This window comes from Stegostoma tigrinum, chromosome 19 (genome assembly GCF_030684315.1).
Source record: "Stegostoma tigrinum isolate sSteTig4 chromosome 19, sSteTig4.hap1, whole genome shotgun sequence".
NCBI lineage: Eukaryota > Metazoa > Chordata > Chondrichthyes > Orectolobiformes > Stegostomatidae > Stegostoma > Stegostoma tigrinum.
In genome coordinates, this window is record NC_081372.1 from 29,132,546 (window position 1) to 29,152,694 (window position 20,149).

General features: G+C 38.5%; 1 protein-coding gene across 3 annotated transcripts in view; it reads left to right on the forward strand.

Moving 5' to 3' along the window:
* LOC125461405 (zinc finger and BTB domain-containing protein 46-like) overlaps positions 1–20,149 on the forward strand; it is an 83,472-nt gene that overhangs the window by 45,222 nt on the left and 18,101 nt on the right. The window contains exons 4-7 of one of the 3 annotated variants that reach the window (XM_048550151.2): positions 8,451–8,705; positions 16,678–16,844; positions 17,125–17,188; positions 17,272–19,374. In XM_048550151.2, the coding sequence (XP_048406108.2) occupies positions 8,451–8,705; positions 16,678–16,844; positions 17,125–17,188; positions 17,272–17,972 (1,187 nt within the window). In that variant the 3' untranslated portion in view covers positions 17,973–19,374. Of the gene's footprint in view, positions 1–8,450; positions 8,706–16,677; positions 16,845–17,124; positions 17,189–17,271; positions 19,375–20,149 lie in introns of those variants that run through there. The other 2 variants (XM_048550150.2, XM_048550152.2) reach the window with 2 other exon arrangements.

Genomic DNA, 20,149 nt, shown 5'->3' on the forward strand with positions numbered 1-20,149 from the left:
TGGTGACTTGTCTGCCTTCGGTCCCATTAGTTTGTCAAATACTTTGTGTCTTGGGATAGAAATTGTTAGACCTTTCCTTCCATTAGCACCTTGGCTTATCTAATACCTTCAAAATGTTCATAGTGTTGTCCATGTCCAGACCAAAGCATAATACTGGTTTAAATTTTCTGTAATGTTCCTGTTATTAATTTCCTAGCCATGTTCTCCAAGGGCCCCACAGTCACTTCAGCCACTCTTCTTTTGTGGTGTAAAGATGTAGTCATGGGGGCTGGTATAATTACAAAATTTAAAAAGCACCTGGATGGGTGCATGAATAGGAAGGGTTTAGAGGGCTGTAGGCCACATGCTGGCATAATGGGATTGGATTAATTTTAGGTTATCTGGTTGGTATGGCTGGGTTGGTCCAAAGGGTCTGTTTTGGTGCTATAGAATTCGATGGCTGTAAGGTCTTGCAGGTTGTTCTTTTATTTCTTGCCAATCTACTTTCGTCATTAATTTTCAGCCTTGTGTTACCGTTTTTGGGTTCCTCAAAAAGTTCCCATCCTCTGGCCTAGCACTACTTTTCTTCGTGTTATCTATTTCAGTTTTTGATTAGATAATCTCCTCCACCACTGTGAATAGTGGGTGACTTATCCTTATTGTAGAATTCTTCTTTTTGACTGGAAGCAATATTTGCTGAGCATTATGAAATATCTGTTTAATTATGTGCCAATGATTTTCTCCTTTGTCTGTTTCCCCAGCCCGCTTTAGACAGTTCTTTCTTGATATCTGTGTGTAATTGGTCTGATTTAAGTTGAGGGTAACAGTTTGACATGAGTGGCTTCCTCAAATTGAAATTGAAATTCAGAATATCCTGTTGTTGACTTGTTTTCCTATCCTTGCAAAACTCCATTTTCTTTGAGGCATCCAGTTCGGTCTGATGAAGATCGTAGTTGTTCACTGTGTAATGTTTATATGTATAATTTTAATCTTGTGCTTTTTAGTGAAGAGATTTTGAATGAGTGGCATGTGGATTTTGGTCTGTGTGTAAGGGAATTTAAGCATTAACTTGTCTGTATGTCTGGAATAGTGATTTGTTTTGAAAATATGTTCAGGGAGACTTTCTTTCTATGTAATGGAGCATTGTTTGCAGTGTGTGTATTTTACAGCCAGACCAAGTAAACAATGAAGGACATTAAATTTCTAGTTGCAGGATCTAGTATCCTTTCTTTTTTGCCTTGGGGAAATCACCCATTGCTTGGAAGGCCTTTTAATTTTCAGTTTCCGTAAGTCCTGGTAGATGTTAAATATATGCAACAGTTTTCCTTGAAGAAAGGAGATAGCTTAGACGTGTTGGGAAATAGTTTGTCTCTGTAAGGAGTTTAGTTTAAAAATTCCAGACCAGAAATGTTTGGTTATTTGAAGCTGAGAAAGTCTAAGTTCATTGACGTAAATGCTCAAAGAAAAGGCCAAACTCCCTATTGGCTTCATTTGGAAAATTGATATCTGAAATCCCTTTCACATGGCAAGTATAAATTCTGTTTAGCTTTTTAGCAGCAGTATTAGCCCCTCTATATTGTCTTTTTAATATTCAACTATGGCATGTATCCTTATGTTGCTTGTTCAGTGAGCAGAAAGCAAGTCTGTTAATAATTTTTACTTTTGATAGATTCAGGTTTGCCAGTAGGAACTACACAAACAGCAATGTTAGTTTGTTGATAAGACTATTTCTACTGCTTGGTGCTGACTTCTGAGCTCGACTTAGAATAGATTTATAACGCTTCAAAATGATGAAACCATTGGGAATTGTTAAGTGGGAAAGAGTTCGTGGTCAGGAAATTCTCCTGGCGAAAAATGGCATGGAAGAAGCAAATGGCATGGAAGAAGCAAATGGTTTGACATGAGGAAATTCATGTGACTTGAGTTGGTCATAAGGACTGAAGCTGAGACTTTACTGAAATATGACATGTCAAGGAAAATAGTTGATAAGCATGGGGAAAAAAAAGTAGAGTCAAAGGTAATTTGGATGCAGAATGTTCAGGAGAGGCCTGGGATCCTTAATGCCAGACAGAAGTAAACTGACAGCTTATAATTTGGACTTCAATGTCAGTCGATTATTTTCTCAATAGTTTGATCCTTGACTCTCGCTGTTTCTGCTCAGGTAGTGCCAAAGCGTACATCTTACAGGATATCATATCTTACTGCAGTCTCAGAATTGAATGAAAACTTCTCCTCATCCCTCTGCTTTCAACTTATGAATCCACCTCAATCGAACTCTACTATCGGCTTGTGGGTATGCTATTGGCTTCCACACCTGACTTACTTTGAAACTCATTGCCAAATCCCTTCAGTTAGGGTTCTGCACTTGCTTAGGTACTGAGACTGCCCTAATCAACGTCATGAATTACAATCCATCAGACTACAGTGGTGACAAACTATTCTTTTTGGTCTGGTTGCAGATTTTGCGACAATTGACCATTTCCTCCTGTGCTGTCATTCTTCTGAGTGTGACTGGGCCCACCTTGCTGCATTCTTAAAAACTACTTGTGCCCAGAGAAATGTCAGCATTGGCTTCTTAGCTGATCATATGTTATTGCAGATCACCCCTAGGCCCCCCCCTTTCTTTTCTGTTGTCATCTATATGCCACCTCAACATCATCTGAGAACAGCATCAGTTTTTTGATTCACTGATCAGATGTGGACCTTGTTGTCAGCACAAGTATGACTTTTGCATCCTCAATTGCCGTTGAGTGTGATTGGGTGAGTACCTCCTTGAACTGTGGCAGATTGTGTTAGATATGCCCGGAGTCCTTTTGGGGATATTCTAGATATTTTGGCCAGGTGAAAGTGAAGGACTGGTGGCATGATGACTCAGTGGTTAGCACTGCTGCCTGACGGTGCCAGGAATCTGAATTCAGTTCCACCCCTGGGTGACTGTCTGTGTGGAACTTGCATATTCTCCCTGTGTCTGCGTGGGTTTCCTCCGGGTGCTCCGGTTTCCTCCCACAGTCCAAAGATGTGCAGGCTAGGTGGATTGGCCATGCTAAATTGTCTGTAGTGTTCAGGGATGTGTAGCTTGGTGGGTTGAAGGGGGATAGGTCTGGTTGGGATGCTCTGAGGGTTGGTGTGCACTTGTTGGGCCGAAGGGCCTGTTTCAACACTGTAGGGATTCTTTGATCTATGAACAACAGTATTTAATGTGGGGCATCTGGAGGTTTTGTGAGTCCATTCTGCTTGTTAGGGGTTGAGTTTGAGTCACTAAAAAGTTCTGTGTTTTTTGCAATTCATTTTGTTGGGGTGCACACTGAAACCATGTTTTTCTAATGGAGAAAGTGGATATTTAAGATGAGGTATTCAATTTATTGAGCTGTGGAGAGTGTTCCATCACAACACTGATGCATGCATTGAGGATGGTGGAACTGTGCTTTGGTGCAGCTGCCCTTTTAAATATTAAGGGAAGCTGGTCAGATTCTGTGTTTGGTGATGCCTCGCGTTGGGTTACTTGCCACACTTCCAACAGAAATGCAAAAGTTGTCCAGATCATATAGCAGTTTGTGCCTGTTTGCACTATTATCTGAGGAATTTCAGGTGGTACTGAACACTAATTAATGCTGAATATCTCTGTCCATCTTAATGGGTGAAAAGATTTTGAGGTAGCAGGTGAAGATGGTTGGGTTGATAAACGGTCTTGAGGAACTTGTGCCATAATTTTGTGGGAATTTGATAATTGGCCTTGGAAATATAACTTGCCTTCCTTTTTGTTCAGTGATAACATATCTTTCCACCACCTTTCCTTTCCCTTCAATTTTCTCATATGTTAGATGGCTTTGGTGTTGGATGAACAGAAATTTTCTTTCAACTAAATACTCAGAAGACCAAAGTTATTTTCTGTGGTCCTTGTCACAAATTTGGCCATTGAATCTATCTGTTTCCTTGAACGATCTGATGCTGAATCACAACGTTGTAACTTTGATAACTACATTTGACTGTGATCAGATATTTATACTTTGACAAAGATGGTAATAAAACAAAGAACTATGGATGCTGAAGATCTGAAAGGTACATGAGCAATTATTTCATGAGAAACTCAACAGGTCTGGCAGCATTTGTGGAGAGAGAATGCTATTTTGAGTTCTCCTTCAGAATGAGAAGCAGCTAGCTGACAGTGGAAGGTGGTGTGGTGGGTGGGTGATGAAGAGAGAGCGCGAAAAGGACTTGCAGGCCAAATGATTGTTGATAGTAGGCTAGGGAAGAGCAGCTGGGTAGGTGATACAAAGGATAATGAGTACTTGAAAATGTATTGGTTATACTAAAGGCAACATATTTTGTAACTGGATTATGCTTAACCATATATCTTCACACCTTGCTGCAAGGACTATCCATAATCCCCTTGACTGCCTGCCTTGTTTCTCTGTTTCTCTGGGCTCCATCTAACCATCAATCCATTCTCATAGTTCAAAATACTTGTAAAATTTGTGGTTAACTACCCATTTTGAAACTGTCTTTTACTCCCGAGTGCAGATCAAGAATACCATGGCCACAGTACTGATCCTTTGAGAATCCTGCTGTTGTACTATCTTCCAGTCTGGAAAACAGCCATTCACTACTGCTGTTTTCTGTCATTCAGCCAACATGTTATCCATGCTGCCAGTGTTCCTTTTATTCCATGGATTCATACAACTCCACCCCTGCCCCAGGTCATCTGTTGCTGAAGCCTTGATCTGTGCTGTTGTTATCCTTCAGTTTTAGTCCAGACCTCCCATGTTCCATCCTCTTTAAATTGGAGCTCATCCAAACTCATCTATCCAAATCTCAACTTGAGTTCTGATTATCTGTCACCCTTGTGCTCATTGTTTACCAGCTAACCACTGATTATCAGACTTTTAACACTCTTAATTCTTTTTTGTATATTCCTGTATGGATCTCCTCTTCCTTATTTCTGTAATTACCTCCTAGTTGTACAACACAGAGACTTTTTTGAATCAAATTCTGGCATATTTGTATGTTCTGAGGCTTAGTTTGGGATGGATTATTCAAATAGTGTTAAGAATCCATTTTTAAGAAGAACTGTAAGGCTTTTCATTTATCATTCATGTTACTGACACTAGACTTTATTTGTCATATGCTCACCCACATTGTAATTAATTGATATTGTGTTTTTTCTTGCACTTTTGACGATGCTAACTTCAACTTCATTTACACTTGAATCAACTGCATGGATTTTAGAACAGTCATGTATAGTAAACTATTACCAGAACTCGGGGGCAGTTTAAAAAGTCAGGTTTCCGATTTAATATGCTGAGGAATGTTTTTCAGCCGATCATGAGTCTTTGTAATTCTTTGCTTTAGTAAGAGTTTGAGGTGGTGTCATTGCTTTTCTCGCCAGAGATAGATAACTTTTGACCCCTTGTTTTCAAAATTTTTCAGAGGGAGGCAAGAATATGGATTTAAGGCCACACCTTGGGTCAGCCACGATCTTATTAAATAATGGATCAGGTGAAAGGGGCCAAGTGGTAGCCACTTGCCCTTGATTCATTTCTTTGTAGAGCTGACATAATTTTGTAAAAAATGATAACTGTAATTGTATAATACATTGTACTGTAGGTTTAACTTAATTTTAAGCCACAAGTACAGACTAAAGTCTTGTCTATAAACCATCAATTTAAATGCCACTGCAATGATCACTCATATTTGAAGGAATCTGCAGTTAGGACAACGCTGCTGTAGCCCTGCTCATTAGTTGTGAAGTACACTGGGATATAATGTCTTCCTTTTTGAAGTGTACAGTGGGTCCCCGGTCTATGAACGCTTGTACTGAAGAAGGCAATCTCATGCAGGAGTGTAATTTTAAAGTTGTGAAATATGAGCGTTTCTTATGATTGGCTCCATTATATTCTCCTGCACATTCCAGAACAGAACCCATTTGCCACCTGGGACTACCCGTAGTTACTGTGGTAATGTTGGCAAGCATGCCGACTTCCCAAGAACTTTTAGAAGATGCAAACATGTTCTCCAAGTTTGATGTACTGAATCTATTTCATTTAAATAAATACTGAAATAGACAATATTTGTCATCAGTTTACAAAAATGCCATTGGTAAATAATGAAATCCAGTATCTGCCGTATCCTGAAATGTTTACATTGTTTTCTTCAACTAATGCATTCAATTTATTTATGGTGTCAGTTAAGACTTAATGTAACACTCTGGCCCTTGAGTCAGAAGGTTGTCTCATCACATCCAGCTTTAGAGATTTGAATGCATAGTTGAGACAAACACTCCAGCACAAAACTGAAGGAGCATTGAACTGCCTTCAGGGATTGTATTTTAGATGAAATGTTAAACTGAGGCCAGAGATAATGGGAACTGTAGATGCTGGAGAATCAAAGATAACAAAATGTGAAGCTGGACGAACACACCAGGCGAAGCAGCATCTTAGGAGCACAAAAGCTGACGTTTCGGGCCTAGACCCTTCATCAGAGAGGGGGTAGGGGAGAGGGTTCTGAAATAAATAGGGAGAGAGGGGGAAGCGGACCGAAGATGGGTAGAGGAGAAGATAGGTGGACAGGAGAGTGTAGGTGGGGAAGTAGGGAGGGGATAGGTCAGTCCGGGGAGGATGGACAGGTCAAGGAGGCGGGATGAGGTGAGTAGGTAGGAGATGGAGGTGCGGCTTGAGGTGGGAGGAGGGGATAGGTGAGAGGAAGAATAGGTTAGGGAGGCGGGGACGAGCTAGGTTGGTTTTGGGATGCAATGGGAGGGGGAATGAGCTGGGCTAGTTTTGGGATGCAGTCGGGGAAGGGGAGATTTTGAAGCTTGTGATGTGCTGCGAAGCGGTCCCCAAGCCTCCGCTTGGTTTCCCCAATGTAGAGGAAACCACACCAGGTACAGCAGATGCAGTATCCACATTGACAGATGTGCAGGTGACCATCTGCTTGACCCCATCCCAGACCCCAAGATGACTTTGCACGTCAAGCAGATGGTCACCTGCACATCTGTCAATGTGGATACTGCATCTGCTGTACCTGGTGTGGTTTCCTCTACGTTGGGGAAACCATGCGGAGGCTTGGGGACCGCTTTGCAGAACACTTCTGCTCGGTTCGCAACAAACAACTGCACCTCCCAGCGCGAACCATTTCAACTTCCCCCTCCCATTCCTTAGACGACATGTCCATCCTGGGCCTCCTGCAGTGTCACAATGATACCACCCGAAGGTTGCAGGAACAGCAACTCATATTCCTCTTGGGAACCTTGCAGCCCAATGGTATCAATGTGGCCTTCACAAGCTTCAAAATCTCCCCTTCCCCTACTGCATCCCAAAACCGACCTAGCTCATCCTTGCCTCCCTAACCTGTTCTTCCTCTCACCTATCCCCTCCTCGCACCTCCATTTCCCACCTACTCACCTCATCCCGCCTCCTTGACCTGTCCATCCTCCCCGGACTGACCTATCCCCTCCCTACTTCCCCACCTACACTCTCCTCTCCACCTATCTTCTCCTCTATCTATCGTCGGTCCGCCTCCCCCTCTCACCCTATTTATTTCAGAACCCTCTCCCCATCCCCTTTTCTGATGAAGGGTCTAGGCCCAAAACGTCAGCTTTTGTGCTCCTAAGTTGCTGCTTGGCCTGCTGTGCTCATCCAGCTTCACACTTTGTTAAACCGAGGCGTTGCCTCTTCCCTTGGGGCTGAAAGATTCATTAACGTCATTAGAAAGGAGTTCCAAACCAATATTTGCAATCCTTTGCTATTTGTGGGGCCACCCTATGTGCAACTTGGCTACACACTACTTAAAAACAGTAACTACTTAAAAATAAGGGGTAGGCCATTTAGAACAGAGTTGAGGAAAAACTTCTTCACCCAGAGAGTGGTGGATATATGGAATGCTTTGCCCCAGAAGGCAGTGGAGGCAAACTCTCTGGATACTTTCAAGAAAGAGATAGATAGAGCTCGTAAAGATAGTGGAATCAAGGGTTATGGGGATAAGGCAAGAATGGGATACTGATTGTGGATGATCAGACATGATCATAATGAATGGTGGTGCTGGCTCGAAGGGCCGAATGGCCTACTCCAGCGCCTATTGTTTATTGTCTTCAACTTATCCTCTCAAGAAACATAATAATTTATTGCATACTGTTCTTGCGGAAAGTTGATTATAGACTCAAGAACTAGTACTTTAAATCAGCAGTTCTGTGACACCAATATTCCGACTTGTCTACCAAAATGCTGGAAGTGGATAATTGCTTCCATTTTGGCAGTCATTCATGTAGAAATTATTCAAGTGTGCTTCAGAGATGCATCAAATCATACCACAAACTTGTCCACCTCAATAATCCTTTGACATTCTTATGTTAATGTTTTTGATGTTTACTTGAACGGCATTAATATATTTTGCATAAAGATTAATTTAAATAGGCTAGTTAAATTTCTGTAAATTAAGAAAATCTCATATCTTACTCACTTGCTTGTGTTTCCTAGGTGCAGATGTCACTGAACCAAGTAGTTCAGATAATCGAGGAGACAGATCCGATTTCTGTCAGAATCCAGAGGAACCACTAACCGGTGTAGAGTCAAATTACCTTTCTCAGTTTGTTGCATCCGTTAAAGAAGAACAGCAGGCATCTACAGTGGCCAATTTGAGAGCTGCACTTCTGAGCAAGCATAACTTCTTATCTGTCAAGTCTGATCAACCAGGAGATGATAATCCTATTATTTTTGAATACTTGCCTAAAGGTACAACTTGCATTTTAAAAAAAATCACAGTTTATGCTAAATTGGACACAGCCTGTTAAAAAGTGATGGAAGGAAATGGGTTTAAAATTCTCTCTGTATGTGTTGTAGGCAAACTTGTTTTTTGACTTTAGCTAACAAAAAAAAGAGTTGTTGCTCTAGTTGGATATTCTGCCACTCCTCGTTGATGTAATAACTGATTTTAGCCTGAGAGATAAGCCAGAGGGTGTGTTCGCTTGTTCGCCCGATATGTTGACTGTTAAGATGCTTGTTACTACAGCAGGCCATCTGAATCTATTTGCATTAATTCTGATTATTGGACCCCTACGGTGCTCCGTCTTGTATTTGGTTGTTTTAAGGTTGGAAATGCTCCTAAAGCTCTCCTGGTTTTTTTAATGAGCTAGCTTATCCTGCTGTTTTCCCTAACAGATTAGTTGTCTTTTATCTCATTAATGCTTGGGAATTTAATCAGGCTAACTTAGTCATCATATTTGTTACTTATTCTTAAAAGTGACATAAGATGTGTACTTTGCTTTTTCTCTTGCCTGTCAGTAATGTCATGTAAATTTATTTGCTGGAATAATATCATATTTATTGAATAGTTCCTATTACTGTGTAAAATTAAATATTCCTTACTTTTCTAGTGATTGCAGCAGTGAGCGGTTTTGTGTTTTTGCAACATTTGAGTCCATTGCTAAACATTAAGTTTCTGGAAGTAATATTTTTGCGCAATCTCTAGAGTAATTGAAATGCAAAGGTTTTGTTTAATGAATGGAATCCGAATAGGTACTACATTCATGGAGTAGGGGAAATGGATTGTGGTGATCAAGATAGTTACATGGAGTTCCATGCTTTCTTTGAATTTGCTAATAGAAGTGAGGACAGCAAAAGGATTTCAGACACATCTGTGAAATCCAGTAATCCCTGGACTTACAGACTGTTTTGGTGGAAGGATATGATTGCAGTTATACGTCACATAGCTTAAATAAAGTAGTTGATCAGATGTGCACTCTATCTTCCTTTTTTATCATCATCCTCTGACTTACTTGAAGGAATTATGGGTCGGGGGAGGTGAATATTTACTAAGCAAAAAATGACAATGAAAGCCATGTGTTGGAAAAAAGATAAGAGAAGGCATGGGAAAAGGTTTTGGCTGTGAATTTGTGAATAAGCTGAGTAAACCTTATTTCCCTCATCAGTGAATGTTGAAGGTCCAGGTGAGTAAGATATTTGCTGATGAGAAAATGAGGTAATCTTGGACGTCACAGAAATGATGAGGTCACAAAAAAGTCAGCCATAAGGATGGCTGTAGAACCTGATAAGTTGAGGGAGAGGGAAGCTGGTCGCCAAATTTGCTGATACTTAATGCAGAAGCGCGTGGACCTTTTCCAAGAACTTTAAATGAAAGTTCTTAAGGATAGAAAGAGGTGAGGTGCAAGCAGAGAAGGGACTAATGGGATAAGAGCAAATGCAAGGCATTTGGTATTCAAGAATATGTTACCACTGATTATTTGGATTGCCCAAGTGGCATAAGAGATTTTTTTTCTGTGAAGAATTTCGTCTCTACTAGATAACAAATTGTGGAGCTGGATGAACACAGCAGGCCAAGCAGCATCTTGGGAGCACAAAAGCTGACGTATCGGGCCTCGACCCTTCATAGACCCTTCATCTGTTCTGATGGCTGTGTTTCAAGTCATGGGCTGAATTTTGATAGGTCAGCCCATGAATAAAATGGTCAGAATGGCCCTTCTTAATAAAGGAGTAAACATCTTCTGAGTTTGTGGTGAGAGTTGATCCATGGGCACAGTTATGTTGTTAAATAGGCTAATTGCATACTTGAGAGGGAAGAGCTGATTGCTCAGAGTAAAAAGTGCTACGGATAAGGCTTTTGTGGTTTACGATTTGCTGAAGGATGCCAAGTTAGTTGCATTGGAAAGGCTGTCTCATTTATGGTTGCTTCAGGTCTTGGACAGTGCTGCTGTGGAACAAGAGATGTCAGGAGGCAGGTAGGTAATAGTCTAAGTTTAAAACTGATGTACATTCAAGCTATACTTGTCAATGAGCACCAAATCTGGGTTGATTCTACTTTTTCGCACTGAACAATTTCTTCATTTTTCAGATGAAATGTTCATCTGGGGCCCACTGATGGAGTGATATTTGATTCAGAAACCACTAAAAGATATGGTGTTTGATAAGCTAAACTGGGCAGCAGCTAAAGCTATGCTGGATCTGGGACCCAATCCTGGAGCTGGTGAAAGAGTGAGCTTTGCTTAGGCGGTCAGTAGGTAACAAAACTGTGCCTTTGAAACCTATAATGCAACAGTCAAAAGTTCCCTACCAAAGGTAGATAAGGATAGAAATTCAACAACATGTGTATTACAGTTCCAGGAGCCATGCTGGAAAAGAGCCTAATGAGCAAGAATGGTGGAATTTCCATGTTTAGACAAGAGAAACTGGAGTCTAGGTGTTTCCTTCCGAGAGGGAATTGCTTTTACAGGATCATCCATGAAGCAGCAGCATTGTGAGCGACTAGGGTTTGATGAAGTGATAGTTGGGAAGTGGGTTTGGAAAAGAAGGATTGTGACTAGCAACAGAGGAACTTGCACTGCAGAATGCAAGGTTAAAAACTAATGAGTTTTTAAAATTAAGTTTGCCATCTATGACTTACATTACTTAGGCTTGTTTGTTTTATTAAGGAACAGAAATATTTAAAATTAAATGCTTCCTTAAAATTTATTTACTATGATGACCAGCTTCAAATGTGGAATCAGATTCTTGTAAGAGAAAATTACTCTGAAATGTTTTCTGTACGTTGAGTGCGGGGGTGAAAGAATCTGGTCCTTTGCTTAAATTGGATTTCTCTATTGTTGAAGGAAGGCTTTTAACTAATTGTTTAAATGAGTTTGTGAATAATTAATCACCATAGTCACATTAGGAACAAAATCTATTGTGTTTAAAGTCCGACTGCAGCAGCAATGTTATTGTGTAAGGCATGTGGCTATTTTCCTTTGGAACTGTAACCCCTGCATTGTACTTGGCCCCAAATTTCCATCCTTCCGTTTGAGTTAGGAGGATATGATGAAATTGGCTAGTTACTTCTGACAATTGTTGATGCTTGGGGCCCTCTGTAGGGATAAAGTGGCTTGGGGGGAACAATTTTCTGCCAAGATTTAGTTCTGGCCTTGGCAAAGTTTAAGACTTTTTAAAACTTCCCCAGACATAACATGCAAAATTGGTATAATTTGTGAAGTGCCTAAGCTCAAAAAGAAAATGGCCATCTTGTCAGAGGTGCCCTGCTGTGGGAAGCATAGATTTTGCAGTTTCCAACCGGTCAGCTTATTAATGTCCTAGTCTGTCAGCCATAATCAGTCCATTTCTGATGTACTTATATCTCCTTGCATGGCCCCATGCATTCTCCTCCAGCTGAAGGAAACTTAACAGTGTTATACATTTTGTAGTTGGCACACAAATGAGCAGACCTTACGCATGCATAAATTTGTTCAACCTAGCACATGAAAGTGGGCTTTAAATTTATAACTTGATTGCAATGGACCTGCTATTCTACCACATCTAGAACTTCAATATTGCCAAGAAGAGGGAGGAGCTGCCAAAGGTTGATGTCGTACTCACATCCAAGGCAAATGCAAAACTTCAAAATTTGAAACAGTCTTAACAATTTATATTTAAGGAGAAAGAGTGTTGACTGGTTGTCAAGTTGAAATTGATTGGCTGAGGTATTGCTGCAGAGATACCAATGGGAGCTGTGTGTTCCCTGAGCTGTAAAATAGTACAAAAGCGTATTCCTTTTAATTGCATAGAATGGGTCGCGTGGTATGAATGCATGTCAATTGTAACATAAATGAACCACCTTTGAAATGTATTATCTTGTATTAGTTGCTAGTGTTATTCTAACATGCATGATACACAAGCAAGTGTCACCCATTCATACAGTAACACCCAACAGGTGGTTGTTTTGATTATTGCCAGCTTGGGTCAGTTGACTATCATCTGTATCCTGCCTATTCCGAACAATTAAAGGTACAAGTTTGACTTGAAAATTGCTGAGACTTGTGGCCTATGCACTTGGCATCATGCTGTGACTGAAATTTATACGTGCATTGATGAATGATTTTGTATGGTAGGCAAGATGCCCTTTTAGACTGGTAGCATCTTACTATCATTCGTGTAGTCATTTGGATAATAGCAGCATGAAGCCTTTTTATTCCTTTAACGAGTTAACCCTGAAGGTCAGAGGACAGATTAGGTGGTTATGGGGTGCTTTATTTTATAAGCCATGTAATAGTTTAGAAGAGCAGGTATTTTATGCCGGACATAGACAAAACACTTATTAAGCCACAGCTAGAAGTCTGTGTAGTGTGTTCTGGTCATGCATTATAGCAAGGAGCGATAAGAGACATTTCAGATGAGATTTGCAAGATACTGTCAAGAATGGGATGTTCTAGCAATAAGGAAAGATTTTGTAAGCTGCTGGAGAATTTTCAATTTTGTTGAAAATTGAGGGTATAGGTAAGGAAGAAAAATTTTCGCTGCTTTAAGGAGGGTCAATAACTGGGTATCATAGGTTTCAAGCGAACAGTTAAAGAAAAAATGGGTTGAGGAGAAACTTTCCGCCAAGACTGGAAACATACTGAACTATGTGCCTGAAAGAATGGTAGGGACAGAAACTGCCATTGTTTTTCAACATTTGGATGCAGACTTGAAATACCTTTATCTATAGGGTTAGAGACAAGAAGCTGAGAAGTATACTCAGAATAATAGCCCTTTGTTGATTTTGAATAGATGAGATTGGGTTACATTCAGTGATTAAAATTTACAGCTCAAATATAATTTCTAGTTTTAAAAACTTAATTCCATACTGTCACTTTGAAAATGTCTTCCTGCCCTGAGACTGAAGAAGTCTTATTTTTCCAACCATTGCTGACAAATTTGTAAAAATGGACCATAACTTGTCCACAATATCAAACCAGGTTACTTGAATGTTTTGGTGCCATTGTCCTGTTAAATGCCTTGCCATGATTACCGACAGCTCTCCCAAATTTGTGATAATTTGAATCGCACTAAGGTAGTTTAAATAAGCTACTGTATTACTAGAAGTTGTATTGGAGCTTTGATTTTGATCAACAAATGTAGCATATAACACTTACACCATACTTGTAACCACTGAAAAATATTAGAGACAAATTATTTATCGTACTTAGTCAAGAGCTCTAGGCTTTTTAAAAACTATTTGACCAACTTAGAAAATGTTCATTGCTTGTACTGGTCAACATATGGCTTATACGTGCAAACAGGAATGGACTAGAGTCATTTGTTAACAGGCATACTTTACTTGAAAGACAGCTTGAAGGAAGTTTCATGTTATGGTGTAACGATGAAAAGAAAATACTCAAATCAGAAGTTCACTGTCATGCAAACAGGAGTGGAAGACTTTGCCTCATGATGTTTTAGTGTTTCATTGTGTTGATTGCAACTATGCTGATATCAAAGTGTGTAAATCTATCTTCAGTTCATATTTCTAAAAAGTCAGCTGTGTACAAGTGTCTTTTGGTATATGCATTCCTTGGACATATTGTGTGTCTGATTATCAGCATTCTTCATGTAAAAGTCAGATCGAAACAAAGCTCAGCTGATTATAGGTAATAGCTAGCTTTGCATCAATGTTTTGAATACTACAACCTTTTCAGAAAATAAGAATGTAGGTTATAGTCCAGGTGACTAATTGGTGACTTTACTGTATTTGTCAGAAATCTAGACAATAAGTTAGAACTATGGAACAAAAAAAAGCTTTTGAAATGTAGATTGTGTAGTCATTTGTGAAAAGTTCTGCAGATCTTTCGAAGATAAACAAAGATGCCTGAGTTTACAAGAGCAAAAAGAACTCCCAAGATTGAACAAAATGTGACACGACAAGAGAAAAGGACTTTGACCATTTGGTTGCAGAGTTAGAAACCTGCAGTCATGTCTTCTGGAAGGCAAAGTCAGGAGCAGAATAAAGAGGGCTCAAGCTCTGTGCAGTTGGATGACAAATGTCACAGAGTTGTTGCAGATGTGCTACAGTGGACATGTGAGGGTGGCACAAGACAGGCAAATGTGACAGCAGATCTCCTGGTCGGCTTTGCTGCAAACAACAAGTGGCAGAAACTAATTCTCAAGTTAATGATTTTGTCTTTAGGGTACTAAATCCATTAATATTGTTAAATGCAGTTACATCAAGCCAAAAGGATTTTCTCTTTGCAAGTCACTTTTAGTACAAACATCTTTTACTGGCAGGGCATTTTTTTTTTGTTGGTAAAAGCAAGTTACAAAAATTAAGTCACGTGTTTAGTATGAATTGTTATGGTGGCGTTCCTATTTGGGACGAGGCATTTAGATTTGCTTTGTGGCACACCGTTGACTAATGTTCCAAATGGAGTTTCCATCATTGTATTATTCTGATGTTTTTCAATATACAACCACTTCTAAACTGAGGTGCACAAACCAAATATAATAGTTGCTTTGAATTGGAGTATTTGAAATCCTGTGGATCATAGTTTACGTGAACTTCAAGCAATCTAAGCTAAATTTATGAAAGCGTTTTCAGGACAACTGTCAATATCAGTCTAAATTCAACTTTATCTACAAAAAGCACATGGTTTTGTGTACTGTTATAAACAGTGTGTTAGCAGATTGCCTAAAATATCTTTATTCATGTTCCTTAGTTGCACAATGTCCACACAATTTGGCTGATAGTCAAAAAGTATTATTCTCATTTCAAAATTTGAAATATATTAAAGCGTTTCTGGAATGTTGTTGCTAAATCAGCTGAGTTCACCCTCCCCGGCCTTAAAGCTCTTCTGCAGTGGATTTTATGTATGTGTATATTGGCCATGTTTTAATACAGGTTGTTATTGAAGACCTTTGTGAAAATCTGTTTGAAACTTGAGGACAGAAGCTTTATCTTTCGGCTGAAATATGCTAGCTATACTCAGTTTGATATCTATGTATTTGTGTGGAGCTGAGACTTTGGCAAGTAACAAATAAAAGACTGATGAGACTTTGTATTATGTTCTTGTGTGGAAGTATTTGGCATTTTCTGATTTCAGATGAGGGAACTTTTAGCTTAAGTTCGTACTGACACCTTTTCAGCAATTTCAAACCTCATATTGTATGTACTATTTACATTCCTCTGGCCAAAATGCCTGACTCGTGTTACCACTTCTGTTGAACTGTGGTTTTTTAAAACCTGATCTGTCATCTCTTTTAATAGTTTAACCAATTGGATCTTAAAGATAAATTAGTGGCAATTGAATGACCGATCACATTATTCGGGAATGTTTTCTATTATGTTAAGAATACAAGGGCAGTTGAGAAATTTTGAATGCTAACTCTCCTATTCACAGGTTGATAACTGACATTTGGGCCATGTCCCTAACTTTTGTTAGCGTTTCCTACAGCGTATCTATTAGATAAAACATTCAGTTTGTGATTTTTAATTTAGGCTGCTGGGCAAAGGTTACTGCTGGAATTTGCATAACATTTTCTTAAATTATGAAAATTAAGCATGGCTTTTAGATGCCGTCTAAAGATTTGTTGTAAGCATTTGTGTGCCAAGTTGAAATGTCAAATTTGTATGCTTGAGTGTACAAAGTTTACTTCAAAAGTCATTGCATCATCTAGGTAACTAATTTTTAAAAGGAATATATAATATTTTAAGAATAGTTGTATTTTTGACTGTATTGGCAAACTGAACATGCCAATTTGTGTTCTTCTAATCATAACAGTTTAACACCTCGACTGCTGTAAGACACTTAGTATTTTTTGAAGCTATGGGCAATTCCTTTCAAACTTTAGGATCTCCTTTCCTCTTACTGACAGAAGAGAAACTGAAAAACACTTTACTGCAGTGTGGTTCTTTTTGTGGAAAGCCAGCTGGTGCTAGTTTACGTGGGTGAGACTCGTTTCCTGTGTTCCTCAGGGCCCGGAAATAGCTTGAATCTCACAGAAGATGCACATGATTTCCAACGGAGAGACTTGTCTCCACTGACTTCCCAGTTTTCAGAACAGTGTCTTCCCAGGATATTGCAATGTGATGAAATGTTACTTAAACAAATGTCGTGTAACTCAACTGATGGACCGTCTCAGGTAAGAGTCAATACGTATTTGAGTTACCAAAACATTTCTTTAGATTAAAGAGTTATTAAAATGTAAAGAAGTTTGGGAGAGGACTGAGATTTTGTAAGCATCGAATAATCTTAGTGGTACCCAAATTTTTGTAAATATGTGCATGTTTGGAAAATCTGTAAGATTGCACTCGGTTTTTTACAAAGAATTATTATTTTTAGTAATATCATCTTTCTGCATTTATTTTCATTAATATAAATCATGGTTCATATTGTTAATTTGCACTATTTTGCAATTGCAGATCAAGATGGATAGCACAGGGGGAATCATAACATTATCGAAGTATTACGAACTTTCCAATTCCGGTAAAGTCGCTATTGCTTTAAGCTTGCACATTTTTTCCCTTTGAAACATTACTTCAGTCTAATACATGAATTTCCTTTCTTAGGCCTTGATGTCAACTTTGCAACAGATTTCTTGAAAGGTGAAGATTTAAAAATAGGGAGCAGCTTTATTCCAGACAAGGTTTTAAAGGATTTCGTTTTCCCATTGCCAATTACAGATTGGCATCAAGAAGAGCTAACCTGTAGATTCTGCAAATTAGGGTTTGACAGTCCTGAAAAGCATAGGGAGCATGAGTATCAGCATGCATTAATAATGCTATCAGTTGATACCTCTGGTTATATAAGACCAACCCTTACAACTGCAGGTATCCATATCTTTCCTGGGCAAGCTTTGCGGTATCAGTGCCCAAGGTGTCCTGCCAGCTTCACATTGAAGTCAAATGCTGAACGTCATGAGAAAACTGTCCACTGCAAACGCAAAAACTTGCACTGTTCATTTTGCCTGAAATCTTTTCGTGACAGAACTGATTTAAATCGTCATGTAACATCTGTACATTCATGTGAACGTGCTTTTGCTTGTAGTAACTGTGGAAAGAGTTTTTGTATACAGAAAAACTTAATGAATCACATTAGAATTTGCCATCAGGACAGTACCCAGGTAGATATTGAACTTCCTGACCAACCTTTGGTTAGTAATGACCTAAAAATTGAGGAGCAGCTTGAATGTTACAATGATACAGCGGTACTTGAGTCTCTCCAGCAACTGCCCAGTTTACAGTCCAGTGAAATTGAATTTTCAGAGTAACTTAATATATAATATCTTAAATTTTGTTCTAGCATTTCTTTTTTTGCTTTGTCAATATTTGGATAAGACTTCAACATGTGTATGCTTATTATATTTTGTTACTTGACATAAAATGAGGTCTTTACAAATCATTTTAAGAGAAATAGATTATTCTTTTCTTATTGTACACTTTGTACTTGCAGCACATCGACTTTGCAGAGCAAAGTAATTTTTTAATTGTTAAGCACTTTTATATAATGGCTGGAAATAGATGGATATATTTTATTAGGTTTTAACTATGTAGTTAGGAATTGTTCATGTTTTATCTTTGTCCTAATTAAATGGCACTTAAGGGCATCGCATAATGTTTTGCCTCACTATTCATATTGTTTATTCACTTAAATAGTTGGTTAATCTTTCTTGTTTAAATGCAAAGTTTTGGACAAAAAGTGGTTTTCTGAAATATTTAATTTTGATCTCAGTGCATATTTACCCAGTGCATAAGTCTGGTATTCAGTACACAAATTCCTGACTAAAAATTACATTATGTGCAGGAAGAATTTGTAAATTTAATTCAATAGTGAGTATAATATATGTTCAGTTTGTTAACGTAGCTGTCAGTACATTAGTTGAATAATATTTATCCCATGTAATGTGGTTTCTAGTTATTTATAAGTGATCTCTTTTTTAAACTCTTGTAAAGCTCACCATTAGCTACATTGACATTCAGGGGCTTCTTTGTGTTTTCTTCAATGGGATATCCACAAAGTTCAATCTTCCTATTAGTGCAGATCCTTTCGTAAATGTGATTTGAGATTTAAATTTATTAATATCTCTGTCGTTAAGCTCTTGCCTTTGTTTAGTGTCACCAAAGTAAGGATTCTGCTTTAATCTCTACTTTAGAGTTGGTTTGCTGGAAAATGGTGTTTTGGGCCCCAAACTGATTAACTGTGAACTAGTAGTTGACTTTGTGCCATTTATGTCAACAGTTTTTTTACATTAATGAGTATTTGTAATTGACAGCATTTCAAGTTTTGTAAATTTGTTGACTGTCATATGTTTTGTTCTAGAACTGTTTATGCTAACTTTTTTTATTATTGTGAACTGCAGTCTATTTCCACAATTTAGCCAAGCAGTTAATTTTTAGTCCGTTATTTGCAATAGTAATGTGACCTGGACATGGCTGTTTCTATAGCTATGCAATTAAGGCAAGGCAACAAAAGTTAGAATTTATATTTGACTGTGGTGTTTGCCACAGCATTTTAAGTTGTTACATGTACATTATGAAATTCTCTATCTATCTTCACGGAAGGAATGTCATGTTTTTTGGTAGAAATAGCAAAATCTATCTTGCTGTACACTGATATATTTGATCATGCTGTTTTAAATTGCTTTGAATTCAATAAAATTTAGAAATCAACAATTTCTTGAATGTAATGAGTTCCAGTTCTTGTCCTCCCTAAATTGTTTGTTTCTTAACAGGGCAACTGATTTTAACTGCATCCAGGTATTTTATTAGGATTTGACTATGTCATGTTGGCAGTAATGCTGTTTATGTTACAAGTTAACATTATGTTCAGTGCGTTGGTACAGCCTGACATTTGGATTTATGAAATAGGAATGAAGTTGTTGATGTTTTACTGATGTTTTCTACACAGTTGACATATGTATGTTCATCTCTGTTTTCTGCAGGTTGAAGTAACGCCAATAATTTCATAGATTCAACTACCTGCTACTGTTAGTTACAGGATGCTTGTTATTGTACTCTGTGGCACAGTATTTTTGCTTAGTCTTGTTTTGAACAAATTATTTGTTAGGAGCACTTGGCAATAATTTAATTTCCCTTAAATCAGGTTGACAGAAAATAAAAAGAAAGTTCAATAGCACTTAGGTTTTTCAAGACAAATGCAGTGCTTTGGGACATTCTGATGTTGTGAATGGCACTACATGAAAACAAGATTGTTTCTTTCATCCTCTAGTAGTATATTTGTACTAGATTAAAGAACTAAACCAAGTCAGTAAGACTAACAACTATCGAGGTCATTTATCTGCTTTTCAAAATAAATTATATTGTGCAAAGTAGGGAGGCGAGTGTAGACACTGCACCATTATATTTCTAATTCGCTGGGTTGTCCTCATTTGCACTTTGAGGACCATGTGGTTTGGTAAAAGCCATTTTTGGCACAGTTATGTTCATG